The following is a 19,402-nucleotide window of genomic DNA, read 5'->3' as shown; positions in this document are numbered from 1 at the left end:
TAAACAAAAGTAAACTTATAAAAAAATGTGGGATAGAAATAAACAACAGTTCGGCTGGATACATTTCTTAATTCATTTAATAAAGGATAATAATATATAGGAATACGAAATTAAAAATATACCTTATAAAAAATGTACATGTGTCAAACTTTTCGGGTTAACTTTAAAAGGAACATCTTTAGTCTACTATATGAGTTGAACTTTTTCTGACTGACACTTGACATACATTGGAATAGTTTTGACGAAGGAGGTGATTGCACAGACTCTAGAAATCGACTTATTGGTCAAAACTATCCCAATATATTAATATTTAACATCTATATATATGGAGTAATGAAAATATACGATCGACGACATCGCATGAGAGGGAAAAAAAATAATTTTTAAAAAGGAACGAAAAACATTTCACTTTTAGGCATTTGATTTAAAAAACCAAATACGTGAAATTCGTGGTCAAAGAAACGACAAGTCCCAAAAAAAACGGCGGACCTGATATAAAAAAAATTAGATAACTTTTGCATAAATTAGTTTTTTCAAATAACACAAAATTCGTTCAATATATTATTTGACTCTCTAGAGCACGTGAAAAGCATGTGACTCTCATTAATTCGGAGTGTACTTTGAGTTGGCGCACGGATTAAGAAGTATTGAAAAAATTGCTTTGAAGTTGGATTAGATTCAATTTCAAAATTGCGAAGAAATGCTGAAGTTAAGTCGGACAGAATTTGAATCCGAAATTTTCGACAAGATAATCAAACTTCGAAAACAATCAGGCATTATAGTAAGGCGTCATACCCTGTTTCAGGCACATTCCTGGAACTTTTTGGGCTTTAAGGAAGAAAATTACTTACATAGGCAATTTCACAAAAATATTTATATTAACGCGAAATAGTACAAATTCCGTTTTAATGATTTTTCCCAACTGCAGTAGTTATTTGAAAAGTAACCTATTATTTTGCCGACAATCTGAGACTATTCACATTTAAGGAAAAAATTATATGTCAAATTTGAGGTTAGGTTTCCCTGTGTATTCATTCTATTATATCAATATCGCGCGAAGAATTATAAAGATCTCCATCTTTGAGAGCTCTGAAACGAGGACCCGACCTCAAAATTAAATTGCCTCATTTTACTCCACACATACTAAAATTACATCTTGATTCGATAATTAGGGTCTGTTCCTGTTTTGAATAAAATCTGTATAAGGAGTGAAAAATTGGCTACTTTTAACAGTTTTTGTGTAAAACGTTTTTTTTTGTGCGAGAAGTGATATAGCAAACAAAACGCTCTGTCGTTTGCAATCATTTCCATGTGAATTAACAGCCATTTTTATAACCTCCAAACCAAGACAGCGCGCTTTCCACAAGAGGTGCTAGTATACATTTCCAGAATTCGACCTAGACCCAGTTTGAATAGTTTTGGCCAAATTTTCCCAAATATTCAGTATTCAAAAAATCCAGTAGTCGCAGATCGACGACAAAATAGTATACAACTGTCAAAAAAACTACACTTGAGGAAGAATAATCAAAGCGGAATTTTCACTGCATCGGGTTAAAATAAATAGTTACGTTATTTCTCTGGATTATATCGACATGGCATGACGTCACACAACAATGTCTAATAATAAAGTCAGTGATAGAACTAGCTCAGAAACTTTCGGTAACTCTTTAACACACGACTTAACAGACATACATGCTAGTGTCATATTCGCTTAATTAATAATTAGGCTTAGCTAGAAAAACAATTTCTTGGCCATATCTCTCGTGATTAACAACTGAAAGATCGTAGTTCACAGCTACATCACGAATACACTTATCTTCAGCCGCTGTGAAACCACTGGGTAAGACGAGCCTCAAAACATTAACATCGTTCTGCAATGTTGCACATATTTCCTGAGCAGCGTTTTTAAATTCTGAACTTACAAAGTCAGCCCTACTGAACCGAAAACTATTGGCTTCTAGACGCTTCTTGATACTATTGTAGTTAGAGAGAAGTTTATTTACCTGTAACAAAAAAGGAAAAAGAAAATCTCATTGTTTGCATACATTATAATGCGCCCCATTGTATATACTTACTTGAAAGGATTAACTGATAAACTGCATAGTTCAATCAAATTTGACAACGAAATGATTGAGTTAGCTTTAAATTTGAAATATTATTGCTTTATACTCGAATTTATTAAAAAATAATAGGTAATAGCTATTTGTGTGGCAAGAGCGCAAGAAGTCGGGCTTCTTGAAAAGTGTGAATTTTTCCATCCAACCAAAGCGAGAGACAGTGAGGGGGGCATCACCTTCTTTGGATAAGAATCGACCGACAGATCAGGTATTAACGGACTTAGAGGTTTTTTTGTTAATCGCCGTATATGTTCCAGGTGTAACAATTAAATGCGCATATTTTACTCTGAATAAAGCAAAATTTGGTACTTAACAAACAAAAATTTGTTCGTGTATGTTTTCTGTGATATCATTTCAAATTCATTCAAGCAGGTTATAAGTCCAAGTAATAACTAACTAAAAATAATTTACGGTAGTTATACTAAAATACGCGCATAATGTTATAAACAAACTAATGAACAAAAGTCACTTTTTCGTGATTCACTAATTCACAATTATCAGCTATTTGAAATTCATAGCTTTTGTATGAAACATGACAGGTATTCATGTGCGTCTACAATTAATTAGGAATAATAGGAATAGCTGCTGTTTAGGAATTATTTAATCAATTTTGGTTGAATAAATGCATATTTTGACCATTCTTTCATAAATAGGTTTAGTTTTTTTAGGAACGAACTAGAAATGTCTGGCCGAAGACTCCTTCCCACGAAACAAAAACCCATTCACTTGTGTTGAGTTGGTTTCGAAGGTTTCTGAATTGCGTCTCTGTCACTTGAATTGCAGATTGCCAGAGATTTTTTTTTTTTTTTTTTTTTAAAGAGTTTTAGTCGTTATTATTTTTCTGATTAACTTATATGCCGCAAAAAACCTTCACAACATCTAGAACTGAAATAGCAAAAGGAATATTGTAGCCTTGCGCATAATTTAATTTATTTTTTCGATAATTTAGCAATTTTAAGCATTTTGTGAAATATGACAGATCAACCTTAAAAAATTCGGTTTCATTCAAAAAGAGGGAAACCGATTCAATATGAATTTGCCTGAAATGGTCATTGAGCTACATGGCAGATTCGAAGCTGATTGAAAAAATGACCGATTCATATAGTCGCAAACCGATTCGGTTTTAACTTTCTGAATCTGAAAATGACAGATACGGCAATTCACACAGTCGTCTTTTCAATGGTTCCTTTTTTCCTGGGTTGCTCTCATCTTTTTGATAGAAACAAACCGTTAAATATATGAACAACAACTTTTATTACAAAAATGTACATTTTGACTATTTTTTCATTAATAGGCCTATTTTTTGCAGAATCAACTATAAATGTCTTGTCGGGGACTCCTTGATGTCACAATTTTTAAAATGCCGAAAATGGTTCATTATATAAACAATTTTTATAGAAATATATAAATTTATATACATCAGTTTCTATCATTATGAAAAATATGAAGGCATTTCCAGTTGATAGCGTAAAAAATTAGATTCTATAATTAACAGTTCGTATCTCTCTGAAAAAGATGATAGAAAAGATTCTTTGGGAAGAGATTTTTAGTCCATTCCGCAAAAAATTAAACCTATTCATGAAAGAAAGGTCGAAATATTCATTTGCGTATCAAAATTGTTTAAATAATTAGTTAACAGCAGATATTATTGTTCTTAACTAATTTTTTATTGCACATTAAAATCGGCCATATTCCATACAAATGACTTTGTTTATTAGTTCATTAGTAATAGGATGAGTGACCCAGTGAATGAACACTTAAGGAAATCACTGATTACAACTAGTCCATTTCACGTTATAATAATTGATTATTCTTACAGAACTTTTGAAAATAGATTCTTAAGGGTTTAAATTTCATAATCCGATAAACAAATTATGCTTTTACCAAAAAGCTCTATAAAAAATAATTAAATAGTGCAAATGATCGAAAACACCAGTGAAAGAAAACTGTGAGCCAATGAATGAACAGTAGAGCACCATGAATGAACACTATGATCACTACAAATTAGAATTAGGATTTAGGTATAAAATTACATAGGGACATTATAAAATTAGCAATTAAATAATGTAAAATACTAGAAAGTGTTGCGAAATTCATTAAATATATTATTTAAATAAAAACAAGAGATTTAGATATAAAGAAAGGAGGGAATAAAAAGTTGAACGCAGAACTACGTTGACTTTTCCTAATTTTTTATCGAATTTTAGGACACATAACATTTGTAATACAACACCTTACTATGTTGCTTTAGATTAAATCAGAAAATATAATTATAAATCACAGTGTTGTAAAAATGGAAGTTCTTTAAACATTTATAAAGATATATTGACTAGTACGCACGAATTAATGTTTTTTTTTATAGTTAAACAACGTTTTCTAAATGCAAAAAAAGCCTTAAATTTCTAACCTCAAAGTTGCCTTACCTTTAATTTAGTTCGTGCGTACTTTTTTGATGTTCTAGACACAAAAATATACATTTAAACTATGACTATTTATAGTTTATATTTATAGCTTCGATATTTATAGCCACATTAATTGAAACAAACTTATTTATATGTAACAAAACAAGAGGCCAGGTCTCCGTCACCTACTGTTCATTCACTAGACCTGCGCGGTGACAGTTTTGCTCCAATAAATGAACACAGCGTTCGTTCACTGGAACACGGGCAATTTAAAGGTCAAGTACGTGAACACTCATTCATTAATAAAAAACGTACTTTTGTGAAAAAACCTTGTGGGAAATTGAATAATAATATCTTACAACTATAACAGCACAACTTTGATGCAGAAAATGTAAAGAATTTTTTTGTAAAAGCAATGAATTGTATATTAAACTCTTCAAAATTGCTGCAAGATTTTAAATATATAGAAAATCATAGAGACTTTAACTTTGTAAGGTTACATTTATATATTTTTCGCATTATTGTTCATTCACTGGTGACTGTTCAGCCACTGGATCACTCACCCTATTATTTAAAAAATTTGTTTTTCTATGCACTGACAATTATTTTTAGTTATTTCATTGATTAATGGCTCTTTTTAATGAATTTGAAGGTCTTAAAAGATATGGTATCAAAGAAGAGTTACACAAAATAAGCTTAAATTTTGTTGTTAAATAACAAAGTTTGCTTTTGTAGGAGTGAAATATCCGCAGTTACTCGTTATACCTGGAAGACTTCAGGCTGCTTCTAAACAAACAAAAAACCCAGAAGAACCGTTTAGAATTGACCTGTCGGACGATTTTTCTGCAAAAAGAGTGCTTTTTCCAATTCATACGATGCAGAAAAGTCCCTATAAACATCTAAGGTAGAACTTAGTTTTCAAAATCACAGTTTTTTGTTTCCCACCTTCTGATTTCGCTCAAATGTCTCAAAGAGAGATATCCAAAATTTTAGCGAAATCGGTGAGTATTAACCTTTACTTCAAAGACCATAAAGTTTCCCATTGATTTGACATGAAAAGAAGGCTGCTTTAAATGTGAACATATGTATGGTATTAATGTGACTCATAATACAAATCCTGTTTAGAATACTTTAGGGAATAAGAATTGGCCATAGTTTTTAATACTGTGAACCCCGCAGATAGTGTCCCCGGAGTCAGTTTATAACTTCAACTATTTTTGTAACTAATTTTTAATTGCTTCAAAAATTTTAATTTTTATATACAATTGATTTCTGGTTGAAGTTGCAAAACAGGTATACTGTACGATCTATTTCATAGCAGTCATATGAAAGCATGAGAGCAAGTGAGAGGATAGTATATGGCGCATGAGAGCGTCTCTGTCGCACTCATGAATATGACTACTATGAATTTGGCCTGAATGTATATTATAGATGTCATGAGTCTTATAATTAATATAAACAATGGTATTATTTGTTTAAATAACTTAAAAAATGATTAAAGAATACTTGTCAGTCTCCGGCTAAGAAAAACGTTGAGTCTTTCACTCACAAAAAATAAAATATAGATTTCTTATTTACTGTTTTTAAATTATTTTTCCACACACAAACGATTTATGTCCATAAAAAAAGGTTAGCCGCGAAACTAAAAGTTCTATTTATAAAATGAGACAAACTTTGATATATTTTGACCGGTATCAAACGAAGTGGAATAATTAGCACAGCTTTTTCAGAGATAAGTACTTTGTTTCAATTATTATGAAATTTGAGAAGAATGGAATATTGAACGCTAACGTTTCAAAGAAAGAAATGTTTAGATTAATAAGTGCAACTGCTTTGTTTGTTTAAGGGCGGGGGTCGCTTTTTTGCGTCAATTCTAATTGTAATCTATGTTTTTATTAAAAATACCTTTAAGTGTTCTGATATATATTTTCTAATTCATAAACGGAACTAGAGCAAAACACTTTTGTTATTTTTTGTGTTCGTCTTCTCATCTATTACTAATGTGCCGAAGGCTAGTGTCATTCTCAGTATAGAACACAAGCCAATCATGACTCGCTCGTTTCTAATTATATCTCTACATAACCCCTCCTTTGGCCGAAGTTTAGTGAAACTGAGGTTATAACTAGACTCTCCACCTTTAGATGACTGGCAAATTATGGACATGTTTTTGATTCGCAAAGCACATTTTTAGCAGCAAATTTTTCGCTGGACCTCCACTTTACACAATGAATAATTAAAACAATAGAGCACCCGCGAAATAGATTCAAACTCGAAGGATGGTCAGGAGCAGAAAGTGAATTACATGCTAGTCAAGGTAACGGTCTGATAATAAATGAGAGAACAAAACAGAATGTCAAGAAAGATGGATTTGTATCTCCCAGATTGTTGTGAGTTAAGAGTGAAAGTGGGAATCACAATATTATTCATCATAGCGAACTACACCCCAGTTGATGGTGAAAGGAGTGAAGTAAAAGACGCCTTCTGGGAGACTTTAAATGAGACTATGGGTACGTTGAGGGGTCCAAAAGCAAATGGCAATGGAAACAGATTGGTTAGCTTCTGCTTGGAGAAAGACTTTTTTTATGAAAAATACATAGTTCAGGGGTAAAATCATCCACTTTTACACCTGCTTCAGAGCAGACAACTACAGTATAATTGACTTTGTTGTTGTGGATGAATGACTCAGAGAGTTAGAGTAAAAAACACAAGGGTTATGAGGGGTTTTGGATGTACAGACAATTTCCTTCTAGTCTCAAAAATTGGGAAACACAACTATGCAATAAAGATATAGATGAAGGATGGAATATGCTTCAAATAGCATTGTTAGAAGAGAATCTGAGGGATCCGAAACAGAAAGTGCACATAAACGCATTCCGGCGGCTAAGTATTGCCCAGCTCGAACGAACATAGCCACAACACTCATCCAATATTTAGACAATACTTAGCCGGCGGAATGAGTTTATGTGCCCTTTCTGTTTCGGGCCGCTCAATTAAAGTGTGTGGTACTGCAGTTGTAGGAAGAATTTCTGGTGACGCCTGATGGGAAAAGAGAGCTCGGAATGCAGGTTCTCCGACCTAAAGTGACCGCGGTATGCAAATGAAGGGTTTTCTGACCGTAGACTGCAAATCGAGTGTAGCCCAAGGGTCGTTGACTAGAAAAGGTAGGAGTAAACCAGTGATCGGCAACCTCTTGACCAAGTCAGGGTAACCTGACCGGGCGGACCAACAACCAGCTGGTTGTTCAGATACCTGCGTACTTCGGCAGACGCTACAGTTCCTCTGGGGCCCTTTGTTGGTAAATGGGGGAAAAGTTGAGATTACAAATTTCTTAATTTTTCAATCAGTGATTCGAAAGTAATATATTTGGAATCAACGTACTTTTTCCGATTACAAAGACATTTAGTTTGTCTATAAAGGTTAAAAATTTGAAAAGTATTAAAGTATTACATTAAATATTAGGCTGAAGTTTCTTGATAATAAATTCCTTCAAATTCTCAACTTTTCTGGGCAAGTAATATATCATTGGAATCAAAAATATTCGTAGATACTGATTATACTATTGTGAAATTGCTAGTTGAAAAATTTAAAGTTTTTAAATTTCCTTACTTCGACATGCTTGTAGAAAAAAACCACTGCTGGAGTAGGCTCACTCTTACTGAGGTGCATGAATAGACCGAAAAGTAGTAGAGAAAATAAAGTCGGGACGAGCCTCACCGTGCATGAAAGGGGCGCACACGAGCTCCGCTCGCGGTCAATCACCCTAAGAATACAAATCCTGAATTCCGCTCGGGTCAAAATTAGGTAGTTTTGGTGAACACGAACTCCGCTCAAGGGGTTTAAAAATGCCCCTCCCATTAGAATACATTTCAAATAACGGTTCGTAAATTTCTTAGATTTTAAAATATTCTGTAACAACATGTTAGGTATTTTCACTTCAACCATCACCTAACTTCACTTCATCGGTGAAAGCTGAGTGGAAAACAATGGAACAAATGCATGGAATAAAACTTTATTTCTCTAATACCTGTATAATTAATAATAATTATCATCATTTTATTATGTCATTATATAGTTCTTAACATATTAAAACTATTTTTTTAAGACACCTATATGGAAAAAATTACGTTTTACAAAGATTAGCGGGTGTTTAAGCTGAAAAAAGTTAATTCATTTTTAAACAAAATTTTTATATTTTACTTATAAATTCAAATTATAAAGTATATATTTATTTATATAAGGCATGTCTGTATCTATGTCTATGTCTATATCTTCTTAATTCAATAAATAACAGCATTAAACCATACAGTGCTATCATTATTTAAAGTTCGGATCTGTTTCAACTCTAATTTATAAAAATGTATGGTGCCGAGTAAACATTAATTAAGTTAGGTTACAATTGTTTAAGACATTTCGGCACACGATGGTGCCCCTCTTTAATTATTTATTCAGACAATATATTTACACATATAGCTTAATAGTTAATAATGTGGTTAACATGACAGTTGTTAGTTTTGAAAAACATATTCTTGGTCAACTTTTTTGGCATTCTAATTGATAAACAATTCTTAGACATAATTTTGAATATCTTCGGTATTAGCATTAGCTAAAACGTAGACGTCTTTTGACAGTTTAAAAATCCGTTCTATAGGCAAAAAACATTCTAAGTCTCAAACTCAATAATGACTACAGAATAAAAATTGTATGTCAACACAAATTTCTTAACAGATTTATAATTTTTCAAAATGCGGCCGCAAGTGCGGTTTCTTATACACGCCTGCAAATGAGGTAGCATGCCGAATATTATATGAGACATATCTGCATTTTAGAAAGTTTTCAGGAGTCTTGATTTAGGTTTAAAATGTACAAAAAAATCACAAGCACACTCTAAAATAATGAAAATTGTTTCAAGTGTTTAATTAACTTTTAACCTCATAAATAACCCCTAAATTTTACCAATCAGGATGTTAAATAATAATAATAATAACGTGATAATAAGTAGTGACTTATTTCTCACCATACTAATAATTTTGATAACTGCCAAAAAGAAAAAATTGAATCTTACCATTACAAAGATTTTATGATAATAGTTTATTGCCGTGCAATTTATAATTATTCAATTCTGGTTACAATAAGTTACTATGTTTTAATAAACTATTCAAATAAACAGAATGATCAGCCGACTCAATACATCGTGAACATAACCTTTAAATAACATATGGGTGCAGATTTCTTCTTATTCTTTGTTTCGTGCTTCTTGTTTCAAACATCAAACCATGGCATCAGGCATGGATGCAGAGAAGGGCTTGGGAGGGGGGGGGGGGGCACACAATAATTACCCTGTCCCATCTACTCTCAAGGGGGAGGTTAATAATAATTTTAAAGTTATTCTTCGCCCGGTTCAAATCCGGGCTGGGGCAGATTTTTTCTTGTTCTTAAAAAATTATTTGCATGAGAAAATCGTTTTAACGAATCAAAACTTGTATTATTTATAAATGAGCGCTATCCTTTTCAATGTCCTAAATTGAAGACTAAATCAACAAGTTTAAGAATTTTTAAAAATTATATCATTTCAAGCAATTTTAAGTTAAAAACATTAAAAACTAGAAGATTACAATTTTTTTATCGAACACTTTTTAAATTAGAAGTTAAATTATTTTAATTTTGAGTCGTTGCAAATGAATAATTGTTCCATTTTTATTTACACATAAATATTCTGCTGAAATTTATTTTTCGAAATAAAGAAATCATTTTGAATTTTACCAGGAATCCTAAGACAATTTTTTACTGTGTTAAAACCTTTCATAATCCTTAAAAGATTCACAATGTTAATAAAAAATTAGAAGTATTTCCTCAACTTACTGGCATTCTTTCTAAATTAATACATTTTAATCTGTTATTCACACATCAAAATTCAACATTTTTACTTATAAATAAAATTTTTTGAACAGAACAATAAAATTAACATTGTGACATTCTAAGTTAGAGTTTAGCTCTCTGAAATTTTGACGACTCAAGGCTTTCTGTTTCAAACTAAAAACTAAACAAACAAAAACTAAAAACTAAAAAAGTTTCAATTGAAAAGGTTAAGAATGGTATATTTTCTACTGAAACAACAGAATGTTTATAAAGTTACAGTCGAAAGTTGACGTTTGATTAACTACTAAGGCTTTAGAATTGAAGTAGTTCAATTTTTAACGTCAAAGTCTGTAAATTGTTTAATTTTAACTTATTTAAAATCTCCCCATAAAATTATTCAATTATTGTTTAATTTCGAATACACAAACTACACTTCAACTTTTAAAATCATTAATAAATTTATATTTACAGTTGATCAACTTAAAACGTTTTTTGTCAAAAAATTTCAATCGCAAAAGCTTTTAATCTTTTATTAAGTAAGCCTTCAAAACTGTATTTTAAATTTCTTTAAATGGAAAATGTACCCTAAAAATTAAAATCTAAAATGGAAAATTGTTATGTGAAAAGATTTTAGAATTACACATTGTAAACTTAATAATTTCATGATTGAAAAAGTTAACAATTACGATTCGCATTTAAAAAAAAGTTGAAATCAAACTTATTTTAAATTGTATTATATATATTGTGATATAAAATTCTTGATATTTCAAGTGATTGGATAGATTTTTCTTCTAAAAACTTGTAAAATTCTCGGTCAAAGAAAAAATGCACAATCACTTTCCGGTCTAAAATAATTCCAGGTCATTTCCCAATTTCCCGGTCGAGCGGTCATCCTGAATCGTGATATTTCAAAACCTAATTTCTTTCTTCTCGAATGATAATACATATTTCGTGCCTGGTGTCTTAACAATTTTTCATGAAAGAATCAATTAAAAGAATATATAGTTAAATAATTCTGACATTTCTCCATTTTTTAAAAGGACAATCTTCTGATTTTTAAGTCTTACTTTTTTTAATGTATGCAATCACTAGTTGATTTTCGCATTTATTCAGTTCTTGGTATCAGCTTGAACTTTTGGTATCATAACGACAAACATTTTCTTTTTGTAACGAAGCCAAGAATGAAGAATCTTGAAAAAAATTAGCTTCAAAAAACTAAAGTCGGCTTAAAATAGCCAGAATACAGAAATAAAATATTTACCATTATTGATTGTTGTAAAACGTAACCTCGCAAATATCGCAATCAGGTGAGTTCGTTCCCTGTTCAACTTAAATGGTTATTCACAATAAAAATGATGACTCATTCATCCACGAGAGAATTCGAGACCCTGATTGGCTGCGAGAATTACATGGTTGGGAATCTACATTGGCTGTCAGGCTCTCTTGCCGCATATGGATACGACGCAGGAGTGACAGCGCCAGTACTGGAAATACATTGTAACATTGATATACGTTACCAGAGTATCTGTACGTAACTTCATGATATAAAATGGGCGCTACATTTGAAAAATACACGCTGAGAATTGGTGTTTTCTCTGTAACCGTATTCAAGGAGGAAATTCGCTTTCCAGTATTATACATAATAAACTTTAATCATCTTATTTGCAAAATTCGAGTGTGGACTTTGGGGGGGGGGGGGGCAAGCCGCCGTTGCGAACATTACATAAAAAACCAACATTTCGTATTTAATCACAACACACTATAATTATTGTCGTCAATTACGTTTTAACTGGGATTATTAAACCAAAACATATGTTTGACATTTTTAATATTATATTTTGAAATAACTTTCTTTCCTACCAAATATTCTAATTTTTTGTCTGGATTATTTATTTTTCCTAGCTTTTGTCCATCTTCTTCAGAATAATGCTCGGAAATAACTAAAAGGACCCATTTATATTTTCGTTTTTACTTTCTTAATACATATAGTCTCATGCTCGGCACATTTTACAGTCTCATACACGGCACTGTCAGCACGTAGACTCGTAATAAATGAATCCATTAAATTATCTTTTATTGAATTTAAAAAAGTGTACAGACGTTCGTTTCAATGTTGTTTAGCATTTCCTAAATTTTCAGCGAAAAATATTTCTTATTGTAAATAAAAACCTGAGAAAATGCATGAATCTCGTATTGACTGCTCCTATTGAAAAAAAGTAATTCGTCATGGCTGCTAATAAAACCGCAACTTGTGCCCTCTATACTAAGTAAATAGAAATTTGTATATACTTACTATGGGGGGCACGAATTAAGTTTTTATTAGCAGCCATGACGAATTACTTCCTTTGCAATAGGAGCAGTCAAATATCATAAGCATTACATGCCGTTTAAATGATAGATGGCTCTTTCTTCTAAAGATTAAGACATATTCCTTTTCAAAAGAATAAATTTACCGTCTATTTCAAGTTTTTCTGGGTCAAACAGCCACCCGTCCATATTTGTGATAAAAAAAGTGCTACACAAATAGTAAACGAACTTACTAATTTCTGCTCTTCTATAGTTGCTCTGTTGCTCGGTTCCAAGTTGCTAGAAGTCAACAGTTCCTCCCTTGCTCTTTCAAATTCGCCTAAACGTATCAGCGCTCTTCCATAACTAAACAAGAGTTTTTCTTAGACGTGTTCAGAATTTAGTAGACAACTATTATGAATCAAGAATTAAACATACTTAAAATATGATTTTGCATTACGTGTTGGTATTTGATTGAATGCTGAGCATGCACAGCGTGGCTTATTTTCCTTATTAAAGCAAATTAGTAAATTCCCGTACACCCTCGTTAACAACTTTTTTTGTTCAGTCTCTTCCCTTTCGTCAGCCAAATGAGCGCCTTCAAGCATCTGTGCGGCTTTGGTATAACTAAAGAAATGCAACATCAATTAAATCCAATAATCCTTAGAATAAAGTTAGGATTTTGCGAAGCACATATCCATACTAAATGATAACCAGTTGAAAGTTAAAGAAATTAAATAGAAGACATTAAGCGAGAATTATTTGTCGTAACTGTTTATAAAAACAAAAGAAAATTTTTCAAAATATATATTTTTAATTTATACACTTAGTACCAGATAAAACTTCCTTGGCTGTTTTTAATTTCCTTAACTTTCAACTCGATATCTCATTTCGTGCGAGCATGAGTTTGACGAATGAAAAATGCCAAGAAGGTGGTAGTCGGATAAGTGTTGCGTGACTTTAACAAATTCATTTCGGGAAGCAAAAAAATCTAAGACGTACTCTCCTATTGTTTGCTTAATTTTTCCTTTTTTGAAGTTTTCGTAAGCTGTCGCTATTATCATTGACACATTCTTTTGGATGTTGCAAAACAACTTTCTCTCCTCGACAGATAGATTGCGAAAACTATCACCAATTTCATTATCTGCATAATCTTTTACATGTACTATAAATAAAACCTCTTGGTTGGGAGGGATACGAGGAGGAACGCCCACAGCTCCATAAGCATACTCTGGCTTAATCAGAAAAACAGAAATTTCATGTTTCTTCATTGAACGGAGAGCAACCTCTAAGCCCGGAATTACTGTGTTTTGGCCTAGTTGAATTACTTCAGGTGCTAGTCCACGTGTGTAAGATGCATCAAAAGGTTCATCCTGGTGTTCAAAGTATGCAATGTATCTTACTGAGACTTGCGCATCTTCTGACATCACTTTGCCCGCGCCTTCCCTCCTCAAAAATTTCATAACCTGTGGGTGAAAGTTGTAATAGTAGATGTAATTAAAAATTTGAGAGCGTTGAAGTTTAGAAAAAAAATGATATTATTTTTCAGATTCTGAATAAGAAACATTTGAAAGTCTGAAAAACAAAGCAGGCTCCACATTTCTTATGAAAACTGAGTTTCGATTAAATTGGTCCAATTTGTTCTGTTAGAGTACTACAACATATCTCACATAGGGCCAATTGAACCGAATCCCAATTTAGACAAGAAAAGTGTGAGTCCCTTGTCATTGGTCGTGACAAATTGTTAGCGTTTTTACAATTGCAAGGATCACAACGATTCAGTATTTTAATTTTAAGTCAAAAAGGGATTTCATTTTATGATTGAAAGCTTTGTATGTGGGCCAGTATACGCAAAAAATATCATGATGTGGAAGCGTTTGTTTAATTTTAATAAACTTGTCGAAGTTATAGTGTTATATAAGAGATATTTCGTGCCCAAAGGATTGTTAAGCATATATAAAATTACGTCAGTTACGCCATGTTGAATTTCGGCATCACCTTTCTTTGAATTATCGATTTTTTTTTAATTTCAAAACGAATTTTAATGAAACTTTATAGCAGTATAGAAAAATGTATACTACTTAATATTATAATACAATTTTTTTACAATTTTAATTAATTAAATGTCAAAAAAATTGATGTTTTTAATTTTTCGTCCATAACTCTTCTTTTTTCCAGTTTTTTCTAGTCTTCTAGATCACGAAATATCGTCATTTTAGTGAGACCGTGCGCTACAACCACGCTGTCCTCTCAGTATCCCAGTGCCCTCACACCCTCCGCGACATGAGAAAGCATGAACTAATTAGCGGCGCACTGTCCCACTAAAATGACGATTTCACGTCATCTAGAAGTCACCATCATTATTCAAAATGAAATATAAAGTTATAAGGAACTTTTATATCCTAGCTAGAAAAAAAATTAAGGTTTAGCCAAAGAATATGTTTCCATTATAACATTAAATCGTACACTTTTCTCTATAATACCTTAAAGTTTTATAAGAATTCGTATAGGATCGTTCAAATATTACTTTACGCGTTTTTCTGTTGTTTATATTGTTGTATCCTTTTTCACACCAAGAAAATTATATTCTGATCTGTAATTAAACAAAAGAAAAACGCATAACGTAATTTGTGAATTATTCCTTTTACTGATTCAGTAATATCAATGATTAAAAAGATGTGATGCCGAAGTTCAATATGGCTTAACTCCCGTAAATTACAAAAAAAATAATCCTTTGAGTACGAAATTTCTCTTATACAACACTATAATTTTGCCAAATTCCATTGAAATCGAACCACCGCTTACAGATCCTGATATTTCTGACGCAAACAGGACCATATTATCTTTAAAAGTTTCAAACCTGCTGTACACTGCAAACTCGAATGGTCAACCCCTCGGAAATACTTGAAATCGGTATCATCAAAAAGAATATTTTTGAAGCCGTCTTTTTTTTCAACAGGACAAAATAAAGGGAGGAACCGTGATCCCTGAAATTGATAACCTAATATTTCAAAGTGGAGTATTAAATAATGACTATTGCAAGCTACTCTAGTTTGATTGGGCAGCATCGACTTGTAGTTTAAAATAACTTCTCCTATTTCTCATGGTGTTTTGAGTAATAGAAATTTATTCGGCTTCGTGACCAACTTACCAATCCATTTCTTTCTAAATCAGTCATCTTCGAACGTAACTTATCGAAACTTAGATCCCATGGCATTCGAGAATCGACAGCTGGTCTTTCATCGTCACTATCGAAATCGTCCATATTCAAAAATTTGAGCATTTCATCATTAGACATGAATACATTTTTAGAGAACTCATGCGTATCTTCATCGTTGCCAAAAAATTCATTACTCATCTCCAAAGTTACACCATTTGGAGACAATAAATCGCTGAATAAAGTGGAAATTATGCGCTACGTAATCTTATTTCTTAACTAGGTAATTTCAACTCGGCAGAAGTTAAGGGGATTTATCAGAGTCAGAAAACGGGATTCCATTCTTCAGCCACACAACTGAATATTTTTGCCGGATTTTTTGCACACGTCGTCTAAATATTATTCTGTTATGCTGGACAGAACCGGATGTTGGAAATTTTTTTTATATATTGTTTAATAAGACACTCTGAAGTGCGTCATTCAGGCCAGTTAAAAACACTGAAATTACGAAAGCATGGTTTTATTCAATTTTAATCAGCAAAATTAGTTCATTCATATAATTTTAACAAAATGAAAAGAAGCTTCATGAAAATCGGTTAATGGAATGGAAGCTTGTAATGTTTCCCCTAAGGGTTTACAATTTTCGTGCAAGTTTTTCCCAATTCATTTACACACTTTCTTGGTGGTGGGAGGGGAGCCTACCGAACCACCAAGAGAAATAGCTTTAAGTACTTAAAGAAAACCTTTTTCTCTAGAGGTAACGGTCTAACGACGAAAAAAATGTATCTTACACTTTTTCGCTCCAAGGTTATTTACTTCCGTAAACTGTACTAAAAATAGAAACAAATTATGTTTTGCATACGCAATAAATTAAGCAAATTAGAAATTACACAATTTCCAATGGAATTTAGCAATGGAGAAATTTTGTATTCTTAGAATTCGTATGTAATGCTACAAATCAACTTTTCAGTGCTATGAGTGAGGTATCAAATCATGTGGACCTTTCGCGGCCAACCAGTGCACATAGACCATAAATTTTCAAGCAAAAACAAGAAAGCCTGCCCCTCTTTTGTTTTTCATTTCAAACTGAATAACTTAGGGTATGTAAACACATTTTATTGGATTTTCCAAGTATTGAAAATAGTAGAGTTTTAAAAAAAGCCCATATGACGTCGTTTTTTATATAAAATAAAGTGTTTCGTATTTTCACTTTAGATGTGAAGACATATGACCCCATGTACTTTGACATTTCCATTATTACTGCAATTAAACAATTTTCCGCTATCTTTTTTTCACATACCTCCAATTAAAGGAATAAAATAATTCTGGTGATTAAAATTAAATCAAACGACGCTTTTACATTTCAGTTGCTGTAACCGGTCTGAAACTCATAACAATTAAACAGTAGCTCGTGCCACATGATTCGACACGCTACGATGTATCTCGTTATACCCTGCCGATAAAAAAGCACTGGCGAACGACACTGGGTCAGCAGTGCCTGTTTGTGCTGATTTCGGCTCCAAAACGGCACTGGGAAGTAATAAGATGGTCCTATAATGGTCCTATTGTATTCGTCACGTACCGGGCGAGCAGAGTTATTTATAGTAGTTGTCTCTCGCCAACCCAATTCCCTTTTTAGAGTTTTCTTCAAATTATTATCATTTGTTTAATTTATAAATTTTTTCATTACTCTTATTTTACAATTATAACCTATATACTACTATATACTACTATACTATTTTAGAGCTGAATTCAAAGATGTAGTCTGTTTTGGTGTGTCTCATTCGATTTACGAGATACGTTATATTTATTTCAATTTAAAAAATAACAAATTAGATATCTGAAATAATCGATGCCCGTAGATTCTGAATTTCTAACCTTCTCAAAGATAATTTCAAAATTTTACAATTTTTTATTTTTAATCCATTTCAGCTGGTCTACTTGGTAGCCTATTCGCGGGTATAAAGGAAACTTCTGCTGAAATTTAAAACTGGAACCTGAATATTAAACCGTGCGTCTTAAAAATGGAATTCCGTCGTCTGACTCAAATAAATCCCTTTAAATACTTACTTGATGTGAAAGCCTTGCTCAGGAAAAATTGTTTTTGCCATTATCGATCTTTATTCGTCAACTTATGCATTAATAATTGGCCCTTACTAGTTCCTCCTCAATTTAATTATCTGCAAATCGTTAATTATAAAATTTATTATTAGTAATAATATATAATTGTCCTCATAATCGTAGTTCATTATGATTTTGTGGTAGCGATTAACAAGGAACAAAGTTTGAGTGCTTCAGAACCGAAGATTGTCATCAGTTTCCCAAAAATTGTAAATTATTTGATCGAAAAAGGAATTCCAAGCGTTTCACAACAGAATGAACCAAGTTAAACAAATCATTTTTCTATATAAAACTGTACTTTTTCGAATTTTATTTAAAACCCGAAATTTATTTTCTTATACAATACCTGTGCAAAAATAGAGATAGTCAAAGAAGAGTTAAGTTACGGTATGCATGCTCCGGACTTGAATTAACTTCCGCCGCAGTGGTCAAAACCCAGATTTTACTAAACATGATCATCTTTCATACCAAAAGATTACCCGAATAAAGTCACTATTCGTCAGTATTATTTTATTTACTCATAGAACACATGCTAGCAGCATAAATAGTATGTTTACAATATGAAAAAGTTGGTGTAAATTTACATCCTGCGACGCTGGAAACTATGCTATCGGCGTGGCACATAATAAATAAGCAGAATTCTGTAAAAATACATATTTCCCTTCTTAACCTGCGTCCGCCATAAAGAAATACATACAGGGCGTAAATTTTCCGTCGTCGACCGTGAAATTACGTACGGGCGTGTCGGAAAAAAGGAAAGAATCAGAAAGACCGCTTGGGAAAGATTCAGAAATGTTTCGGAAAGAATTCGGAAAGGGTTCGGAAAGGGTTCGGAAAGAGTTCGGAAAGGGCTATGTGAACTTTGTTTCCGTTTCTTTTCCAACGTCGAGCTATCCCACGAATCTTTCCGATTCATTCCGAATGTCCCTTTCTCTTACTTCTTTCCGATTTTTTTTCCGATCAGTGCAAAGTGTCCCTCTAGTTAGCCTTTATTTCATTATATTCATATATTTATTTATTGAATGCGTGTGTGTGTGTGTAATAGATCATATATTTCACATTTCACATTTATTCAGAAAGAAATCGGAACAAACATAAACAGTGGGACACAGGAGAAAAATCTGAAAGAATCAGAATAAACTATTGGGACACTGCCTCATTTATTTGGAAAGAAATCGAAAAGGTTCAGAAAGAAGTAAATGGAATGGGACACTTCGCAAAAGTTCGGAAAGGCATCGGGAAGCTTTGGACAGAGAACGCGTTCGGAAAGAAATGGAAGGAAAGTTCACATAGAAATCTGAAAGGATCGGAAAGGTACTTTCTTTCCGATTCTTACTCTAGGGGGGTCGTAAGTCAACACACAAGTCAAAATGATATTTTGAGGTTAGGTCTACCTAAACGTTTCTGTTATACTCAAATATCCTTTGTAGTTATTAAAAATAGAATTTGATATAATCTTATAG

General features: G+C 32.4%; 1 protein-coding gene across 4 annotated transcripts in view; it reads right to left on the bottom strand.

Annotated features, from left to right (window-relative positions):
• Positions 1–59: 59 nt before the first annotated feature.
• The window catches only part of LOC117177862 (inactive peptidyl-prolyl cis-trans isomerase FKBP6-like), a 58,375-nt gene continuing 39,032 nt past the window's right edge, over positions 60–19,402 (bottom strand). For all 4 annotated transcript variants that reach the window (XM_033368892.1, XM_033368891.1, XM_033368893.1 and 1 more), the window contains 6 exons: positions 17,889–17,998; positions 15,813–16,053; positions 13,664–14,127; positions 13,100–13,288; positions 12,916–13,027; positions 60–2,003 (listed from right to left, as the gene is read on the bottom strand). In XM_033368892.1, coding sequence (XP_033224783.1) covers positions 1,716–2,003; positions 12,916–13,027; positions 13,100–13,288; positions 13,664–14,127; positions 15,813–16,053; positions 17,889–17,929 — 1,335 coding nt within the window. In that variant the 5' untranslated portion in view covers positions 17,930–17,998 and the 3' untranslated portion in view covers positions 60–1,715. The remainder of the gene's footprint in view (positions 2,004–12,915; positions 13,028–13,099; positions 13,289–13,663; positions 14,128–15,812; positions 16,054–17,888; positions 17,999–19,402) is intronic.

The sequence above is a fragment of the Belonocnema kinseyi genome, chromosome 8, assembly GCF_010883055.1.
Source record: "Belonocnema kinseyi isolate 2016_QV_RU_SX_M_011 chromosome 8, B_treatae_v1, whole genome shotgun sequence".
Taxonomy (NCBI): Eukaryota; Metazoa; Arthropoda; class Insecta; order Hymenoptera; family Cynipidae; genus Belonocnema; species Belonocnema kinseyi.
Note: the sequence above shows the minus strand (reverse complement) of the source record. Positions and strands in the feature narration are given on the sequence as shown.